This window comes from Prionailurus bengalensis, chromosome E1, assembly GCF_016509475.1.
Source record: "Prionailurus bengalensis isolate Pbe53 chromosome E1, Fcat_Pben_1.1_paternal_pri, whole genome shotgun sequence".
Taxonomy (NCBI): Eukaryota; Metazoa; Chordata; class Mammalia; order Carnivora; family Felidae; genus Prionailurus; species Prionailurus bengalensis.
Genome location: NC_057347.1, coordinates 25,200,216 through 25,221,152, shown reverse-complemented (window position 1 = coordinate 25,221,152; position 20,937 = coordinate 25,200,216). Strand labels below are relative to the sequence as shown.

Here is a 20,937-nt window from a genome sequence, read left to right as displayed (position 1 = left end):
CTGAGCCACTCAGGTGTACCCCATCAACAGTATTTAAAATACTCCTATCTATGCCACTGACTCCCAAATTGCTATCTCCAGCCTGGACCTCACCTACTGCCAATTTTCATAACCAGAAGTCAACTGGACATCAGTGGTTTTATGTCTGATAAGCACCTCAAACTAACTTGTTAAAAACAGAACTCCTGACCTCCTTTTACAACTGATGTTTCAGTATTTGCTATGTGATTAATAGCTGTTCAGTTAAAAAAAATCATTAATAAGGATATCTGCATTCATTGTTCCTTCTGCCTAATAAATTCTCTTGCCCCAAAAGACACCCATAGGTCTCAATGCCTCATCTCTTGATTCAAATGTCATTTTTTTCAGATCTCCTGAGTATTCCATTTAAAATTACACCCCTACTTCCCACAACATTCCCTGCTTTATTTTTCATGATAGCACCTTTCACTACATAACACAATACATAGTCTACTTATTATTTCTTTATTGTCTGTTTTCTCCTACTAGAAGGTAAGTTCCATGAGTCCAGGAATTTTTTTATTGTTTTGTTCATTGTGGAATCCCTAGAACCTAGAAGAGTACCTGGCACATAATAGACATTTAATAGATATTTGGTAAATAAATCAACAAAGATTCATTTATGAGTCATGAAGAAGTGGGAACTCTGTGTGGTTTTAAAATATGTGCACAAATTCATTATACTTCGTAAGAAGCACAGCTTAATTCTGCTCAGAAGAAAAATTGACTAGATTTTCTAGTCTAGTCTAAGAGGAAGTGGTGATGTGTCGCTTTTGACACTAGACCATAAAAACACATTATGGTTGTTGCACCTTGCTCTCTTGCATCACTTGATCAGGGGAAGCCAGCTGCATCAAAGAGCCCTACAGAGAAGCGCACAGGACAAGGAACTGAGGCCTACTTCCAACAGCCAAGTATGTAAGGCATCCTAGAAGTGAATACCCCAACCCCATTCTGGCTTTCAGATGATACCCATAGGTGATATCTTGATTACAACTACATGCGAGACCCTGAGCCAGAATCACTCCCAGGTTCTGAGCCACAGGAACCATATGAAATAATAAATGTTTTAAACTAAGTTTGAGAATATTCTGTCAGATAGCAAGAGATAACTAATTCAGTTACTCACTCTGGGGAGATATTGAGTAAGATCTAACAACATTAAAAATGTTATCTATGAACTGAGTTTTCCAACTGGTATGCCTTGAATGGATTGAGTATGACCATGTGTTAGCAGGATGGGACCTGAGTGGCTAAAGCCTTTAGGCCAGTTACCTCCAGCCTGAAGTAGCCTCCTTCACTTACTGAAGAAATATTATCATACTGTATGTGTATGTCATAGTATTTAAAAAATTTTTTTGAATGTTTACTTATTGAGAGAGACAGATATTGAGAGAGACAGAGCATGAGCAGGGGAGGAAGAGAGAGGGAGGCACAGAATCCAAAGCAGCATGGGGCTCAAACTCACAAACTGGGAGATTATGACCTGAGCTGAAGTCGAACGCTTAACTGACTGAGTCACTCAGATGCCCCTGATGTGGTGTTTTAAAAGTAGGGGGCGCCTGAGTGAGTCAGTTAAGTGTCTGACTTTGGCTCAGGTCATGAACTCACAGTTTCATGAGTTTGAGCCCTGCATCAGGCTCTGTGCTGACAGCTCAGAGCCTGAACCCTGTTTTAGATTCTGTGTCTCCCTCTCTCTCTGTTGTTCCCCCATTCGCACTCTCTCTCTCTCTCTCTCTCTCTGTCTCAAAAATAAATACAGATTAAAAGTTGGTAAGTAATGTACTATGACCCAGCAATTCCACTTCCAATTTATATGCCTTAAAGAAATCTCATAGGTGTATATATTCATAGCAGCATTTTTCATAGTAGCAAATGCATAGATATAACCTAACTGTCCAATCAGGGTGTGGAAGAAGAAAATACAGTTTCATAGTGAGACTGAACGTCTAATAGTCAACAATTAAATTAAAACTACATTTATAAAGATGAATAAATCTCAAAAACAACACACAGTGAAAAGAGCAAGTTAAAAAAAGGTGTTTTGACTATGATAGAAAGCTAATCCAAAGATCAACATTTAATTATTTATTTGTTTGTTTAACTTATTTATTTTAAAAAAAGGCAGACTGCCACATGCAGACCTTATTTGGATGTGTCTGGAGTCTTGGAAGCTTGACACTACCCTACGTTCTCCTATCAGTGGACCTTGAGAGCTTGTTTGGAGACTCTAGCTGGGGAGCACAGCTACTAATATACCCTTAACCGAAGAAGGGTCCTCCTCTATCAGGGAAGGTCATCCTCATCAACCAAGTATGCAGCTTCAGGAGGGATGCACATGGAGCAGTGAGGGAGGAAGGGGACACCCACCTAGCCAGCCAGATCAGTCAAATCAACCCTGGCAATCAATGGGTTGACAGATGTCACAGCCAGATCGCCCTCACATCCCAAAGATCAACAATTTGAAAAATATTACCATGGACTCTCAAAACTATAAGAGATCCTCAAAGTCTTATATTCTCTAACTTCCTATCCACTGTAGAAATCTATGCTAACCACAATGGGTAGCCATTTAGCCATGTGAACACTTCATGGAACACTTCATGGTTCGTGGGTTTGAGCCCCACATTGGGCTCTCTACTGTCAGCACAGAGCCTGCTTTGGATTCTCTGTTCCCCTCTATCTGCCCCTCCTTTGCTTGTGCTCTCTCTTTAAAAAAAAAAAAAAAAATCTCTCCAAATACACCAATCAATACTTTTTGTATTGACTATACATTCTGTAAGAAGCTCATTGAATGCTATTATTCAGTCTCCATCTCCCCACCCTCACTATCCCAATAAAGAACAAAGATGCAATATAGAAATTTGACCTGGTAGCAGTTAATAAGAAAAACATCTAGGGGCGCCTGGGTGGCGCAGTCGGTTAAGCGTCCGACTTCAGCCAGGTCACGATCTCGCGGTCCGTGAGTTCGAGCCCCGCGTCAGGCTCTGGGCTGATGGCTCAGAGCCTGGAGCCTGTTTCCGATTCTGTGTCTCCCTCTTTCTCTGCCCCTCCCCCGTTCATGCTCTGTCTCTCTCTGTCCCAAAAATAAATTTAAAAAAAAAAAAAAATTTAAAATTTAAAAAAACATCTAAAGACTGGAGCTATTTGAATAAAACAAATGTGATGTGATTACTAAAAGCTAATGACAGGATTCCAGGACTCTTATTAGTAGAAGTACAACACTCAGGTAGCAGGAACTAAATATTTCCATTATACTTCAAATTGGTCACACCACATCTTGTAGAGTGTCTTCAATTCTGGAACATTTACTGAAGGAAACATCTAGAGGAATATGATAAGAATAATGAAGAGACTGAAATTAGCCTAGAGGAAAGACTAGAGAAACACGCTAGGCAATTTTGAATAGGTAAAATGATGGTCATTAGGCAAAAGGCAAAATAAATATACTGCTTTGTTTTTGTTTCAGTACACATAACTAGAGCCAACATCTGAAAGATTCATGGAGGCAGATTTTAACTGACAATTATGCAAGTGTTTATACTATGAAATATTAGGATTTACTGAAGATATTCAAGCATGGGCTGAATTATTTCTTGTCTGAATTGCTCTAGAGATATCTCTGAACAGAAGAATATGTGAAACAGAAAAACCAGTTAGTTTTCTTGGTCTTTCTGCTCCTTCTTTTCCACTACACAATCACTAATGGGTTTCAAGGCTTAAAATGCTTGGCACATATACTTCATATATACATAATAACTTGGCATCTACTCTTTAAAAAATGTTTATTTATTTTTGTGAAGAGAATGTGAGCAGGGGAGGGGCAGAGAGGGAGGGAGAGAATCCCAAGCAGGCTCCGAGCTGCCAGCCCAAAGCCAGATGCAGGGCTTGATCTCATGACTGTGAAATCACGACCTGACCTGAAATAAAGAGTTGACACTCAACCAACTGAACCACCCAGGCACCCCAGAATCTAAACTGAAGGTTCACTTTACTTTTTGAACCTGAAGTGAGACCCTGCCCTCAGTCCAGTGAATTGCCCCATAAAAAACCCTCTATCCTTTAGTAGTATTAATTCTCTACCAATTATCACCTTCCTCCCTCTTTTTCCTTGCTAAGAATTGAAGGATCTCTTACATCACATGCTTATACTATGACATGAATAACCTGGGTAACTAAGATAGCATTCTAGTTCTGCAAAAATCTACAAAATATGTAAAGTGCCTATATACTGCTACAAGCCCCTAAATAGTACCCTTGTCTCTAATTTTATTACCCTATAATTTTAGCCATTATAGCAGCCAAAACGACCCTTTAAAAACAAACTCAATAGTACCATCAACAATAGCCAAATTATGGAAAGAGCCCAAACGTCCATCAGCTGATGAATGGGTTAAGAAGATGTGGTGTGTGTGTGTGTGTGTATATATATATATATATAATGGAATATATATATATATAAAATGGAATATATATATATATATAATGGAATATATATATATATAATGGAATATATATATATATATATATATATATAAAAATATAATGGAATATTACTCAGTGACCAAATGAAATCTTGCCATTTGCAACAACGTGGATGGAACTAGAATGTATTATCCTAAGCAAAATACGTCAGTCAGAGAGATAAATATCCTAAGATTTCACTCATATATGTGGAATTTAAGAAATAAAACAGATGAACATATGGGAAGAGAAGGAAAAATAAGATAAAAACAGAGAGGGAGGCAAACCATAAGAGACTCTTAAATATACACAAACTGAGGACTGCTGGAGGGGGTATCTGGTGAGGGGATGAACTAAATGGATGATGGGCATTAAGGAGGACACTTGTTGGGATGAGCACTGCATGTTATTTTAAGTGATGAATCACTAAACTGTACTCCTGAAACCACTATTACACTATACGTTAACTACTTGGATTTAAATAAAATTAAATGAATAAAATAATAAAAAAATAAAATAAAAAACTGAATCAGTCCCTGTCCTACTTCGATAAGCGATAACAACAGCTAACATTTATAGAGTGCTTGTGATGTGCCAGACACTATTTTAAGCACTTTAAATATATTGTCATCCAATCCTCACAAAAGAATGAGGCAGGTACCATCATTAACCCCATTTACAGCTGAAAAAACTATACCCCATTAAGTAATTTACATATAATAAGTGATTTGCCCAAGTTTGTATAGTAAGTAAACAGCATTGGATTGGAGCCTTGGAATCTTGGCTCCAAAGTTTCTCTCTTAACTACTGTGGTATACTTCTACTCCTCAATTCCTTCCCAAAAGTATTTATTTATTTGTTTATTTATTTTTATGTTTATTTATTTTTGAGCAAGAGAGAGTGCGAGCTGGGGAGGGGCAGAGAGAGATGCAGACACAGAATCCAAAGCAGGCTCCAGGCTCTGAGCTGTCAGCACAGAGCCCAATGTGGGGCTCGAACTTACAAACTGCTTAGATCATGACCTGGGCTGAAGTGAGATGCTCAACCAACTGAGCCACTCAGTTGCCCCAAAAGTTTATTTATTTATTTTGAGAGACAGCATGAGTGAGACAGGAGCAAAGAGAAAGAATTCCAGGCAGACTCCACGCTGTCGGTGCAGCGCCCAATGCCTCAGGGCTCAATCCCATGAACCACAAGATCATGACTTGAGCTGAAACCAAGAGTCAGTCAGATGCTTAACCAACTGAGCCACCCAGGTACCCTTTTCTCAAAAGTATTTAAAATGAAGTTCCTTATCATAGTCTAGCCATAAAGCCTTGTGGGGTTTAGTTCCTGCCTACCACCCATAATGTCTTCACCAAACTTACCTTACTTAGCCTGCACAGCCCTTCTTAATTGGGTAAGTATCCTCATCTCCACTTTCATTTTACATCTCTATCTCCTCTCTCTCACACTGGTTTCATTCATGTTCCTTAAAGACATCAAGCCCTTTCTTTCCTGCATTAGGATTCTGTGCTTGCAAATGACAATTTCCAACTCAGGTTAAGTTAGGCCCAAAAGGCAACTCAGAAGAAAACCCAAGTAGTTCACACAACAGACAAGAAGCTGGAGAACGAAGCATGGATACAGGTCAGTTTCAAGCCTTAGGCAGGAAAACCCTACCATATCAATGGGCACTGCCGAAAGAAGTCAATATTCCTAAGATGAATTCATTCCAACCAGTTTCTTTGTTTTTAATTTTTGTCCTTACTAGAGTCACAATTCAAAATCCTAGAATAGAGAATCTGACTGATTTAACTGAGCTGACCTATGTTTTACAAAAGGACCCTGAATAGGAACGTCTAAATTAAGACTGCACGTATTAGGGGAGACATAATTCCCAAAATTTCAGTATGTTATTTAGTAGGAAAAGAGAATACATGCTGGACAACTCACCCATCCACTGCCCCAAATCAAATACCTACTGCCTAATGGCTTTGTGGGAATGTTTTGACTATTATTTTCCTCGCCCCCTTCTCCTCCTTCAGGTCTTAACTCAAGTAATAAATACTTTTTTAAAGAATGTTCCTTGATCATCCTCTTTAATGTAGCCTTCCACTGTTACCCACTAATCCTCCTACCAATTACAGGTATATCACCTTGTTTAATTCCTTTATGACACTTTTTAGAACAATTTTCCCATTTGTTCATTTATTGTCTATTTCCTCCACTAGATTATAGGTTCCATGAATGCTAAGCCTATCTGCATTTGATCACCAAAGATGAATTAAGAGATAGTAATATGAAAGGTAGAATGATCTTTTGAAAATGCAAATCAGATGGTGTTACTCTTTACCTTAGTATCAATGTTTCCCAGTACACTCAGACTAGAACGCAAATATCTGCCATGATATGGCCCATGTCTGCCTCATTAACTCCAGTCTCTTGATAATTCCTAGAACATGTCAAGTTCTTTCCCAATTCAGGATCCAGGCCTGAAATATTCTTTAACAGACTCTTCACAAGAATAGCTCCTTCTCAGCCATCAAATCTCAGCTAAAATAACACCTCCTAAAAGGAGCATTTCTATTACACTATATAAAAGTTTTTCCATTCTAAATTATTTTTTATTACAGAACCCCATTTCTTTTCCTCACAGTATTTCCTAATCCATACTTATTTCATTTACAAGCTTATTTCTTTATTGCCTATCTCCTCAACTACATAGTCTTTCTTGTTCCGCGAAAACAAACAGAATATATCTACCAGTAAAATCTCTCCAAAGCCTAATTCAGTGCCTGGCACTAAGTCAGTACTCAAGTTTCTGTTAGAGGAAAGAAGGAAAAAATCAGTGTTTCCTAAAAGAAATTTGCTGTACAAGAAAATTTAACTGGCACATCCCAGGTAAGATATTTCTGTAGCTATAATCCTCTAGCCTTTCTTCCAAAACCAGGTAGACTAGAAAAGAAGTATTTTTATTTTGTAATGAACAATTATTTTGCTAGCTAAAAAGAAAAAGAACCTTAAAGGCTCTTAAGAGAAATATGAAAGGCTGAAGGAAGCACATTTAAAAACAGTTTTAAGGGTAACACCAAGCCCAGACATACATATACTTCCCTAAGTATAGGTAGGAATCAGCAAAACATTAAACGTGACTCCTAATTAAGAAGCAATTGGCACTGAAATCCGTATTTTAACCTTCCCCTGGATTGAGTGTTAAAGCATTTACTATTAAAACAGCATATTTCTACCCCCATTAGCTGTTAAATGAAGGTTTAGTTCTTAGTTTCCTCTTTTATGTTACCACCGTACACTGTAGAAAATGTAATAGGATTTCACTAAGTAAGTCCTACTTACCAAGCGCTCTTGCTACTGCCAGAAAAGGAATCTGGTCAATAACTGTACTCCTTCTAACAGGTCCATTGTGAGTGAGCCGAGGTCGTTTCCAAACTACACGATTCACCCCAGACTTGTTCATCACACTGAAAAAAGAGTTCATAAAAATACTCTAAATGAATAAAATATAACAAAGTAGGTCAATGTGTCAAATAACTAATACAATCAATTATCACGAAATAATGACTTATCTATTTCAGACACAAAGATGCATAAGCCAAGATTCCTGTTTAAAGAGCAAAGACAAAATAGGGTAGATTAACAGGGGGAATTTGGAGATTACTAAGGTAGGTTAGACAGAACAGAGTGGCAGTAATGAGAAGAAAAATGAGTAGATAACTTGTCAGAGAAAAAAGCAAGGCAATGTGATAACTAACAAAACTGAGGAGAGGAAGAGGCTATAAATAATGATAAAAAAATTAAAAGGGGAAGGTTATGTAGTTTTTGAGACTTGTACTGAAAACGGTACAAATTCAGTTTTAATATTCTTAATTTGAGGCATAGGATATACCTAAATAGAAACAACTATGTATTACAGAAATATTTCTGTAATTAGAAGTATGAGAGTAGACTTTGCAAGCAGATCAGCTGTAGAGCTATAGATGTGGGAGTTACAGAACAAGGAAACTCTTAAAAAGGAATGTGGCATAGGAGCAACAGAAATCTGTAATTAGTATATGGAGAAGTTAGTACATATTAGGGTACCTAAAACATGAAAATATAGTCAATCTTTGAACAAAAAAAGTAATAACACAATAGAGATGGTCTCTCTGCAGTTACCTGGCATGACTGAAATGGTAAACTGACTCTTAATTTAATAACCTGCCTGGGGGGCGCCTGGGTGGCGCAGTCGGTTAAGCGTCCGACTTCAGCCAGGTCACGATCTCGCGGTCCGTGAGTTCGAGCCCCGCGTCGGGCTCTGGGCTGATGGCTCAGAGCCTGGAGCCTGTTTCCGATTCTGTGTCTCCCTCTCTCTCTGCCCCTCCCCCGTTCATGCTCTGTCTCTCTCTGTCCCAAAAATAAATAAACGTTGAAAAAAAAAATTTTTTTTTAATAAAAAAAAATAAATAAAAAATAACCTGCCTGGATTAAAAAAAAATCTACACAAGAAAAATGTTCCTCTGGAAGGCTAAAAAAGTTGGGGAGAAAAACACAAAGAGAATTTTCAAGAAACTATATTAGCCTAATTGATATTAAGTCTACCTGACAGATACATGCAGAAGACAGAGGGTAATTCCCAAGACTCTGAGACAGATGACACTAAGATAATATAATTAAGTCTTCTCACTTAGAACTCCCATGTATCCAGAAACCCTTTGATTATAATCTGAAATTTCATTTCATCAACAGCAGGCCAACTGACAATAACATGAGGTTTTCTTGTCAGTTATTTTACTCATGATTAATGAGTACTAAGACATCTTGATGAATACATGAGTCCCTTATCAGTTGATTATGTTGACCTTGGGTAGCATGACTCTATCCTCCTAAACTTGATGAACACCAAAATAAAACTGGCTTTAAGATTTAGAAAGCTGTGGGGTGCCTGGGTGGCTCAGTCGGTTAAGCATCCAGCTTCGGCTCAGGTCTTGACCTCACGGTTTGTGGGTTCGAGCCCTGCATCGGGCTCTGTGCTAACAGCTCAGAGCCTGGAGCCTGCTTCTGATTCTGTGTCTCCCTCTCTCTCTGCCCCTCCCCTGCTCATGTTCTGTCTCTGTCTCTCAAAAAAAAAAAAAAAAAAAAAAAAAGATTTAGAAAGCTGAAGACAGGACAACTAATGGCAACCACCCTCAAAGGAATGTCACTATAAAATGCCATATACCTCAGCAGCTGCCAGCTAGTTAAGCCCCAACTATGGCTTTTCTATCTCTACTCTAACTTCAAAAGAATGAAGATACTAGAGAAAAAAGAGATAACAAATGGAATAAAAGTCCTAAGAGAAGAAAAATAAAGGCATAAGCCATATAAATGAGAAAAGGCCACTCTTCCTCTGAGCCAAGAAAAACATGAATATGGCAGAACAGCCTCAACCTTTCTGAAGTAGAAAACAAACTTATCTGATAAGGGCATGCCAGGGGACTTGAGCAGCTGTCTCACAAAACTTTCTGTAACGATGGAAATGTTCACTCTGCTGCTCTCCATGGCTACTGAGCACTGTAACTGTGGCTAGTGCTAAATGAGGAACTGAATTTTTAATTTTATTTGATTTTAATTCTATTTAAATTTAAACAGCTATATGTGGCTAGTGGAAACTATATTGGATAGCACAAAGGAGGAATGAAGCAAGTACAGAATGGTCACAAAATGTTGTCAATGATAACACAGAAGAGAAAATTAAGAGAGTTGTTTATTTACTATCCCTTTGAGAACCCATTTAGTTTAATTCACAGTTCTCAAAGCAACATTATTCTAGGTCATAGTCTCAAGAGTGAGACTATCAAAGGTGGCCATTTTGTTATTCTATGCTTTCTTCAATGCTGATCCTCAAAAAACAAACAGGAGAGTAAAGATTAAATCTACCATTCACAAGAAGAAACACCATCATTCTGTCTTCATACCACCTAAGTCCTATTCTTTCCTAAACCTGCTCCCTAAAATGTAAGTTTTAATACATACTTAGGTAATTACAGTAGCTACCCAAATTGTTTCCATTATAAATCTAAGTAGGAGCTCTCTTGACACTTAATAGTCAAAGATATTATGGTCTCTGTGTTTCTGAGGAACAAAAAACAAAACAAAAAACAAAAGCAGACTGCTTTTATTGTACTCCCTGCTGTTGTCCTGTATGATTAAAAGGCATACACAAAAGGAACAGCCTGATATGCAGAGAGCTGACTGAGCAGCAACAGAAGGCTGGAAAAACATAGCACTGGCCAGTTGCCTAGGGTGAGACAGAGGGAAAGGAGGAAATAACTTCTAATAAAACAGCTCAATTTGTGCAAAAAGACACCTGCTCCCAAATGGCAAAGAGCATCTGTCCAACTATCCAGATGGTATTTTAAGTGATAAGACAAAAAACAAACTCTAAAAAAAGTTATTAAAAAAAAAATCAAAGAAAATCTAATTTAACAATTCATATAAAAAATAAAGAATCATCAAGAAAATATTTTTAAAAGATTAATGAAAAGGGATCAGGCCTACCAATATTAAAAATTGCAACAAAGCCTCAATTAAAAAAAAGCATGCTATTGGTACACATATAATATTAAAAAAGCTCAGAAAAAGACCCAAGGATATAGAGGAATTCAGTTTATAATTGCAAAGCCCACGTTGCATGACTACCAGTAGTGGTCTCAGATACAGACTGACTTTCAAACTCATAGGATCACATAAATGACAGCATGAAACCAGGCTCATTTAACTTTGTAGGATACAGAACAGGAAGCACAGTATGCCAGCATGGCAGCTTCAGTCATGTTGTCTCCAGAAATGATCCTTAACAGAAATCCAAGAGCCATTTTCTAGCCCCCATAAATGAGCTTCATATGCCACAGGAAATCAGTGTCTTTTAATAGCCCATCCCTGCACAAGTCAAACTGCATGATATAGGGCTGCTAATAAGGTCTGTGCTTTCCAACAGAAATTTATAGTACACTCAAAATCTTCTCTAAACAGATACAGTTCCAATTCAAGGATCAGTATACCATAAGCAATGTTACCTTATAACAGAGCTAACACTCTGTTATTTATCTTAACTAGAGAAACAGTGCTAGAAGAGAGTAAACTCAAGGTCATCTTCCCATTAAAGAGGAATTTTATGCCTGGTAAAGACTTCTAATCAGTAAGAAAAAGATATATAATTGTTCCAGTAGCTACTAATGGCCATAAAGAAAAAAAATTACTTGTACCCTACTACACATCTCAGATTTTAAAATTCCAGGGAGACTGAAGGTCTCTCCATACAAGTACTAGAAAAGTGATTCCCAGATCTTTTCAGGGGGTCTGCCAGGTCAAAATTATTTTCGTAAGACCATGTGTATACAGTGGAATTTTTGAAAGGCTACATGTCTTGATATGATATATGATAAAACGTGTCAATATTTGGATATGTGTAACTCAATAAACCAGTATTTTACAAATGACCAATGCCTATGTTACAAAATCACACATGGGCACTAAATACTATACCATTCCAACTATATGATCTTCTAGAAAAAGCAAAACCATGGAGACAACAAAGAAACCAGTGGTTGCCAGTAACAAAGGAGGTAGGGAGGATAAATTGGCAAAGCACACAGAATCTTTAGACAGTGAAACTATTCTTATGATACTGTAATGGTAGATACATGTTACTGTATGTCTGTCAAAACTCTAGAACATCCCTAAGGTAAACTACGGACTTGGGGTAATAATGATATGTCAATGTAGGGTTATCAATTGTAACAAATACACCACTCTGGTGTAGGAGTGAAGTTTGTGTGTATAGGAGGAGGCAGGGAGTATACAGGCATTCTCAGTACCTTCCACTCCATTTTGCCATGAACCTAAAACTGTTCTAAAACATAAAGTCTATTAATAAAAAAAAAAATCCTATGTGGATTTAAAAAAAAAGCCATTTAAGCAATAGCTCTCAATTGATATACCTATGGATCTTAATGTGCGTGTATAAAAAGGTCATTAACATATACTATTATTAACCCTTAAGAAACTACCTCTTTTTGAGTTCTGGAATAACATCAAAGATGAATATCTCCAATACATGGAAAAGTTTTTAAAATATTCCTCCTTGGGGCACCTGGGTGGGCTCAGTCAATTATAGTCACAATCTTGCAGTCTGTGGGTTTGAGCCTCACATTGGGCTCTGTACTGACAGCTCAGAGCCTGGAGCCTGCTTCCATTTCACCCTCTCTCTCTCTCTGCCCCTCCCCCGCTCACATGCTGCTCTCTCTCAAAAATAAACATTAAAAAAATAAATACATAAATGAATGAATGAAACAAAATACTCCTCCTTTTTCCAATTATGTATCTATGAAAGACCACATTTTACTTCTGATACTGCAACTAAAACATCTTACAACAGATTGAAGGCAGAAGCAGATATGAGAATCTAGCTATCACTATTAAGCCAGACATTAAAGAGACTTCCAAAAGTGTAAAACAATGCCAATCCTCTCACTAAATACACGTGTTGAGAAATAGCTATTTTTCATAAAAATGTTCTTTATATTAACACAATGGGTTTAGTATTATTTTTTAATGAATTAAGAAATATTTGAAAATGTCTCCATTTTTAGTTTCTAATACGGTAAAATCATTATATATAATCCATATAAACAAAAAGCTCTTTGAGGTCCACAATTTTTAAGAGTATAAAGGGTTCCTGGGGCGCCTGGGTGGCTCAGTAAGTTAAATGTCAACTCTTGATTTTGGCTCAGGTAATGATCTCATGGTTTCTGGGAAGCATGTTGTGCTCTGTGCTGACAGTGCAGAGCCTGTTTGGGATTCTCTCTCTCTGCCCCTCTTCCAATCACATGCGCTCTCTCTCGATCCCTCTCAAAATAAATAAGTAACCATTTTAAATTAATTAATTAATGATTTAAAAATTTAAAAATACTCCTCTTTGGCCCAGCAATTCCATCTAGGAAATAATCCTACAAATATATTTGTATGCACAAAAAGATGCGTGCACAAGATTTTTCATTTTACAGTAGTGTTTGTAATATCAACAACAACAAAAAATAGAAACAAATACTCTTTAACAGGAGACTAGTTAAATAAATGATGGTACATCCATACATGGTACAGCTTCATATTGGATTGTGCATGAATAGCCATCAAAGAATACACAGTAATACTGGTTTCTTGAGAGGGAGAGGAACTGGGTGGCCTGTGGGACAGTAGTAGTTGAGAGACCTTCTAAAGTACATCATTTTATGCTACCTAAATTTTAACCAAATGAATGCTCCCATTAAAAATTATACATATTTAGATATATGTAAATCATCATACAGAAAATTATTAACATTTGGTGTATTCCTATACTACTCCTATTTCTCTGCATAGTTGAGATCACACTACAAATATAACTTACATCCTGCTTATTTTGTGACTAGCAAGCATTATCCTATATTACTAAAAATTCTTCATACATGAGAGTTCATTATACTGCTCTCTCTACCTTTACCTATGTTTGAAAATTTTCTTAACACCATGATTTTTAAAAACTTACTATAAACATTATTTTTAATAGCTATATCATATTCAATGTTATAAATATGTTTGATAATTTACTTAACAATTCTTCAATTGTTGGGCCTTCAAGTTATTTCCAGGCTTCAACAGCCATTAAACATCACTGCAATCAATAACTCTCTTTAGATATTCTGGTCCACATTTCAGATTTCTTTAGAATACATTCCCAAAATTACAGAATCTATAAACATTTTTAAGTTAGTGATGTGTATTATATTCTATACAGGTCATACCAATTTATAATCCTACCAACAGGATTCCCATTTCACACTATAAAATATTGAGAAGTATCTGGTTTGTTTGTTTTTTTTTTAACTTTGGTAACCCAATAGCAAGAAATAGTTTCACTTCAGCAATTTTTTCAAATTATTTACTCGCTTTTGCATTTTCGTTGCTGTTGTTCAAAAGTCCTCTCCTTCATTCACCCATCTGGGTGTGGCAGTGTTTTAGTGTTTTTCTTACTGATTTTTGAACCCCTTATAGTTTAAGGATATTAATTCTTTTCCCAGTTTATTAATACTCTGGAAAAAAACTATTTTGATCTAATAGAAGGAAGAAAAAGGAGGCAAGAAATAATATCATGGTAAGACTTTAGTTAGAACAATTATTTAGAAAATACTGGATTCTATTTAACTTGCCTCATACCCTGAATTTTTAAAAATTAGTATTGGAATAATTTTTAAATGTTCTCATGTTATTCATTCCTCTGGTTTTTAGAATAATCTTGCATTTTAGTGTGCATCATAAAATATGCTAAAGCCACTTTCAGTTCATAGTTTACAAACTACACATTGAAACAATAACTTGAAACAGGCAAAATAAAATAATCAGAAGAAAGGTTTGCAGCAGCACATCTGACTTAAAAATCAAAGAGCTAGGGGCGCCTGGGTGGCTCAGTTGGTTAAGCGTCCGGCTTCGGCTCAGGTCATGATCTCACAGTCTGTGAGTTCGAGCCCCGTGTCAGGCTCTGTGCTGACAGCGCAGAGCCTGGAGCCTGCTTCAGATTCTGTGTCTCCCTCTCTCTCTCTGCCCCTCCCCTGCTCATGCTCTGCCTCTCCCTGTCTCAAAAATAAATAAAAACATTAAAAAAAAATTTTTTTAATAAAAAAATAAAACAAAGAGCTGAAGGTTAACTGTAACAAAATTCTATTCTCAAAGCCAGATTCAAACTGTTCTACTCCAGAATCCTAAGGGCTGTTCTGTTCTGAAAGTCATGCTGATCAGTATTTATGTAAAAGGTGATCAGTAAATCCTTGTATGTGTTACTTGACTCCCATTAAAATAGTATTTCCCTCTGGAGCCATTATTAGAAAAAAAAAAAAGTCAATTCAAAACAATGAGGTAAGTATGAACACAGATGGGTACTTTATTAGGCAAACTAAAAACATGTAATACTGAGAAAATAACTTCAAAAGTGAGTAAAGGTCAATCTGGTTAGTAAAGCAGAAAAGGACTAAACAGAACCAAGAGAGGAAAGACAAAACAGCACAAGGATTACCTCCCACCAAGTCCTTCGATTCGTTCTCTTTCCTTGGGAAGTTCTGGCTTATGGTCCTGTGTCACCTCCACAGCTCTGACAAAATCATCCTTCGGGTCATCCTGAATTCCAAGAACCACCCCTGAGTCACCCACGTGAGCTACATACATCTTCATGCCCCGTATGATGACCACACTGGCAGTTGTCCCTGATGTGCTGGGAAGACCTGTCATAGTCTTTGGCCATTCTGCTGTAATAAGAAATAAAATATTTTACTCTTCCAGATATAAACATTAGTATTGTATCAGAATAAAAATGGCAACATGTGCTGAATCAGACTTGATTTAGAAAAAAAAAAAAAGACTTGAATTAGCATAGAATAAAATTTAAGAATATTTTTAAAGCTATTCAAAAAGAACTTGTGTTAATTCCTTCATCAATATATTAATGAATTTTATAAATAATATAATTATATTACAACCATCAAACAAACATTAGGAAAAAAATATTACAGGATAGGGGCAGCTGGATGGCTCAGTTGATTGAGTGTCTGACTCTGGCTCATCATGATCTCCCTAGTCGTGAGTTCAAGCACCATATTGGGCTTGCTGCTGTCAGCCTGTCAACACAGGGCCCACTTTGGATCCTCTGTCTCCCCTCTCCCAACCCCACCCCGTTTGCACTCTCTCAAAAATAAATAAATATTTTTTTAAAAATATATTATAGGATAAAGTAACTAGTTCCAAATGTCTTAGTCCTAACTACATTTAGCAGCAAGGATGTCCTCAGAGTTTTGATACCTCTATAGCCAGTAGCTTAGCATCTATTTATTAATTTCTCTTTGAAAAGATTTCTATAAAAAAGCTACTTGAGTTGTTTTTGAAGTAGCTGTTTTGAATATTCATAATCTAACAAATAACATTTTTATTGAGCACTTATTGTATACCAGGTTCTGTGCTAAGAGCTTTACATGAATAATCTAAAATAACCACTTGCAAAAACCAAAACAAAAAAAACAACAAAATAACACTTGCATGGGGCGCCTGGGTGGCTCAGTATGCTAAGCATCCAACTTTGGCTCAGGTCATGATCTCATGGTTTGTGGGTTCGAGCCCCATGCTGACAGCTCAGAGCCTGGAGCCTGCCTCAGATTCTGTGTCTCCTTCTCTCTACCCCTCCCCCGCTCACACTCTGCCTCTCTCAAAAATAAACATTAAAAAAATTTTTTTAATTAAAATAATACTTGCAGCAAACCTCCAAGACAGGTAAAATTATTCCCATTATTTTTATTTTGCAAATAGGGAAATCAATAGTTTGAAATAGTTCAGAAAGTTGCTCAAGACAACTCAAATATCAAGTGGCAGAGACCCAATATATTTAACTCCAAAATCTTAAATGTCTAGTTCATTGTTATTGAAAAACTCTAAATATTCTGGGGGCACCTGGGTGGCTCAGTCAATTAAGGGTCCGACTCTTGATTTCAGCTCAGGTCATGCATGATCTCAGGGTTCGTGAGCTTGAGGCTCAAAGCCTGCCTGGGATTCGCTCTCTGCCCCTCCCCCACTTGTGAGCGCGCTCTCGCTCTCTAAAATAAACTTTTAAAAAACTTGAAGTATTCTGTAATATTAAATAAACTACAATTTATGGTTCAAGATAGCCAACTGAATCCAAACACTGACACATTCTCCTCACCAAAATCCCATTGAAAGGACAGAACATAAGTATTAGAAAAAGTCCATAGCAGTCATGAACACAGAGAAGGGGCATAAGCAAATCTGAAGAATCCCCAGAATTTTAAAGAAATGGAATTACATTAAAGGAAAAATCAGAATGCAAAACTTGTAATCCAATATAAGCAAAAACCACAGTCAGTAAAAAAAGCAATACATCAGTTTTCCCTGTTAAAAGAGTCCCAGAAAAGCTCAAACTCACAGACAGTGACAGCAGCTGTGTCAGGAATAGATAGCAGAAGTTTGGCAGATATAGTTAAAACTTCAGGAGCTAGGTCAGTGCCTAAACTTCTGCACAGTAAAAGGTGAAACATTTTAGTTCTTAAGCTGCCAGTAATTATAATACCTTTCTTTTAAGGGAAGTGATGCATCTGTTGATAGAGACAACAGGGGCTCAAAGGGGATGAGGGATAAGAAATAGGGCCTAAAAAACTGGATGGGGTGCTACACACCTTTCATAGCCACAAGGTTTCTCTAGTGTATTCAGGTTAACTAGAGTTCTTTTCTTTTTTTTTTTTTTAAACATTTATTTACTTTTGAGAGACAGAGACAGAGCATGAGCAGGGGAGGAATGGAGAGAGAGGGAGACACCGAATCCAGGCTCCAGGCTCTGAGCTGTCAGCACAGAGCCCGATGCGGGGCTTGAACTCATGGACGGTGAGATCATGACCTGAGCTGAAATCAAGTCGGATGCTTACCCACTGAGCCACTCAGGCGCCCCTACCTAGAGTTCTTTTCTTTACAATATTACATACGCTAAAAAGATATTTCTTGAATCCTACAGTGCATCTCCTCATCTCATCCAGCAGATGGAATCCACCCCACAGAATGTCCTGTCATTCACAGCAGAGGGCTGCTTGCAACATATGAAATAATGGCCCTCACAACTGCTGAGGGAAACCAGAACAGCTACCAATACTGATGAAGCTAGAAATTCACACAATGTAAAACCACTGCAACAGTACTAGACACACAGTAAATGCTCAATAAATGTTAGTTTTTGTTATGACCATTATTTAAGAAAAGCAAAGAGCCTGAGAGGCATCAAGAGGAGTATACAAACAAAAAAGCCCCCCCGCCAAAAAAAAATCTGTGGAAAAATCCTAAGAATCTATAGATTATTGGCACTGACAAGGTTCGGTACGGTTATATATTGTTATATAAAATATCAATGCTATTTCTGTAAACCAGCAACAAAAAATTACAGTGTTACAAATGTTGGGGTGCCCGATGGCTCAGCTGGTTGAGCATCTATCTGACTCTTGATTTGGGCTCAGGTCATTATCCCAGGGTTGTGGGATTGAGCCCTATATCCAGCTCTGTGCCAAACATGGAGACTGCTTAGGATTCTGTCTCTCCATCTGCTCGTTTCCGCTGCTCAGGGGCACACGTTTTCTCTCTCTCTCTCTTACTGTCTTTTAAAAAAAATTACAAAATGTAACTTTTAAAATACCACTCACAATTAACAGCAAAAGGTATGTATCTGGGAACATGGCTAACAAATCTCTAACAAGACTTTTATGGAAAAGTTGTAAACCAGAGTATGGTTTACAAGAGAATGGTAAGCACAGAAACGGACCCATGCATATTTAAACACTTGATACACGAACAGTAAAGATAGCATCCAGTACATGAAATTGCAACAAGATTTAAAACAAAACAAAAAGCAAAAAACAGGTGTCTGGGTGGCCGACCACGCAGAGCTTGCTTGAGATTCTCTCTCTCCTTCTCTCTCTGCCCCTCCCCTGCTCTCTCTCTCTTTAAATAACCCCAAAACTACCAAACATTTTGGGTCCCTGATGCCAAGCACAAAAAGTCAATTCCAGGTACATCAAATGACTTAATATGAAAGTAAAGCTTAAGCTGCTTAGAAAATACTTAGGAAGGTACATTCATGACCTCAAGATAGGGAAGGATTTCCTAAAGACAAAAGATGGGCTAGCCATATAAAGAAAATGCGAAATTGTACTACCATCAAAATTAAGAATTCTTGTCAGGAGATCCCATGAGTAGAGCGAAAAGATATCTCAAAAAATGGAGTTTGTAATATATATACATTCCACAGGAATAGTATCCAGAATATATAAAATGCTCCTACAAAACAAATCAATAAGACAGATTATGCAATAAAAAATGGACAAAAGGCTTGAACAGGCCTTTTGCATAAAAGGAAATCCAAACAGACAAAAACCATGCAAAGGTATTCAGCTTCTTTAATCAACAGGGAAATATAAAATAAAAATCACAATGAGATTCCACTACACAATTATCAGATCACATAAATTAAAGTCTGACAATAGTAACTGTGATTAGGAATATGGAGCAACATGTTCTATCAACTACTGGTGGGAGTATAAACTGATATAACCACTTGGGAAAACATCTAGGCATTATCAAAAATAAATATACGTATACACTTTGACTACTCACTATCCCTAGACATATACCATAAATCAATGTGTGTGTGTGCGTATATATATATACGCACACACACACATATACATACACACAATACATATGAATGTTCAGAGATGCATCATTCATATGGGCTGAAAAGGAGGAACAACCCAAATGTCCTTCAATGTGACAAAAGACTACAATAGACTACACTACATGTAACATGTAAGAATCTCACAAGAAGCATGAGATAAAAAGCAAACCGCATGATTTTCTTCAAAAGAAAACTATCATGTTTTAAAATAAGTAGTAAAACTATTGAGAAAAATAAGTAAATCAGGGCAGCTGGCTCAGTCAATGGAGCATTCGACTCTTGATCTTGGGGTTGTGGGTCTGAGCCCAACGATGGGTGAAGAGATTACTTAAAAATAAAATCTTTAAGGAGTATCTGGGTGGCTCAGTCGGTTAAGCATCTAACTCTTGATTTCGGCTCAAGTCATGATTTTGTGGTCATGGAATCAGGCCCCACGTCAGACTCAGTGTAGGGCACAGAGCCTGCTTGGGATTCTCTCTCTCTCTCTCTCTCTCTCTCTCTCTCTCTCCCTCCCTCCCTCCCTCCCTCTCTGTTCTTTCTCCACTCGTGCTTGCTCTCTCAAAAAAACTTTCTTTTAAAAAGGAAAAAAGAAAGAAAAATAAGTAAATTGCTATAGAACTATCACCACAAAAGTCAGGACAGTGGTTACCCCTTGAGAAGATAAGACTATGAGATCGGAAAAGACATATGTGGCTTCTGTTGTACAGGCAATGTTCTCTTACTTAACTTTTAAAGTTCATTTTGTAACTACTCATTGAAGTGTACATTTACGTTTCGTGACATTTTTATACGTATGCTATATTTCACATTTTGTTTAAAGTTAAAAAACAAAAACAAAAACAAAAAAGCAGGAAGGAAGCATCAATTTTGCATGCATAGATCACAGCAGACAGCTCCCTAGCCCATCTACTTTCCCAGTTTGGTCACAGGTATTACTCCTAGAAGCTCAACCTACAGTATGTTGAATGTTTCTTTCAATTATTTTGTGGGTTAACTACAGCTCCCGCTTAAAATTTTCTTTTTCTTTAACTTTCGTTTATTTATTTTTGAGAGAGATGGAGAGAGATGAAAGAGAGAGAGAGAGAGAGAACAAGTGAGGGAGAGGCAGAGAGAGAGGAAGACAGAATCCAAAGCAGGCTCCAGGCTCTGAGCTGTCAGCACAGAGCCCAATACAGGTCTGGAACTCA

The 20,937-nt window shown here is 37.3% G+C and overlaps 1 protein-coding gene across 1 annotated transcript in view; it reads right to left on the bottom strand.

Annotated features, from left to right (window-relative positions):
- PPM1D (protein phosphatase, Mg2+/Mn2+ dependent 1D) overlaps positions 1 to 20,937 on the bottom strand; it is a 48,868-nt gene that overhangs the window by 16,238 nt on the left and 11,693 nt on the right. The window contains exons 2-3 of the mRNA XM_043583863.1: positions 15,551 to 15,779; positions 7,822 to 7,946 (exon numbers count right to left, since the gene is read on the bottom strand). Of these exons, the coding sequence (XP_043439798.1) occupies positions 7,822 to 7,946; positions 15,551 to 15,779 (354 nt within the window). The remainder of the gene's footprint in view (positions 1 to 7,821; positions 7,947 to 15,550; positions 15,780 to 20,937) is intronic.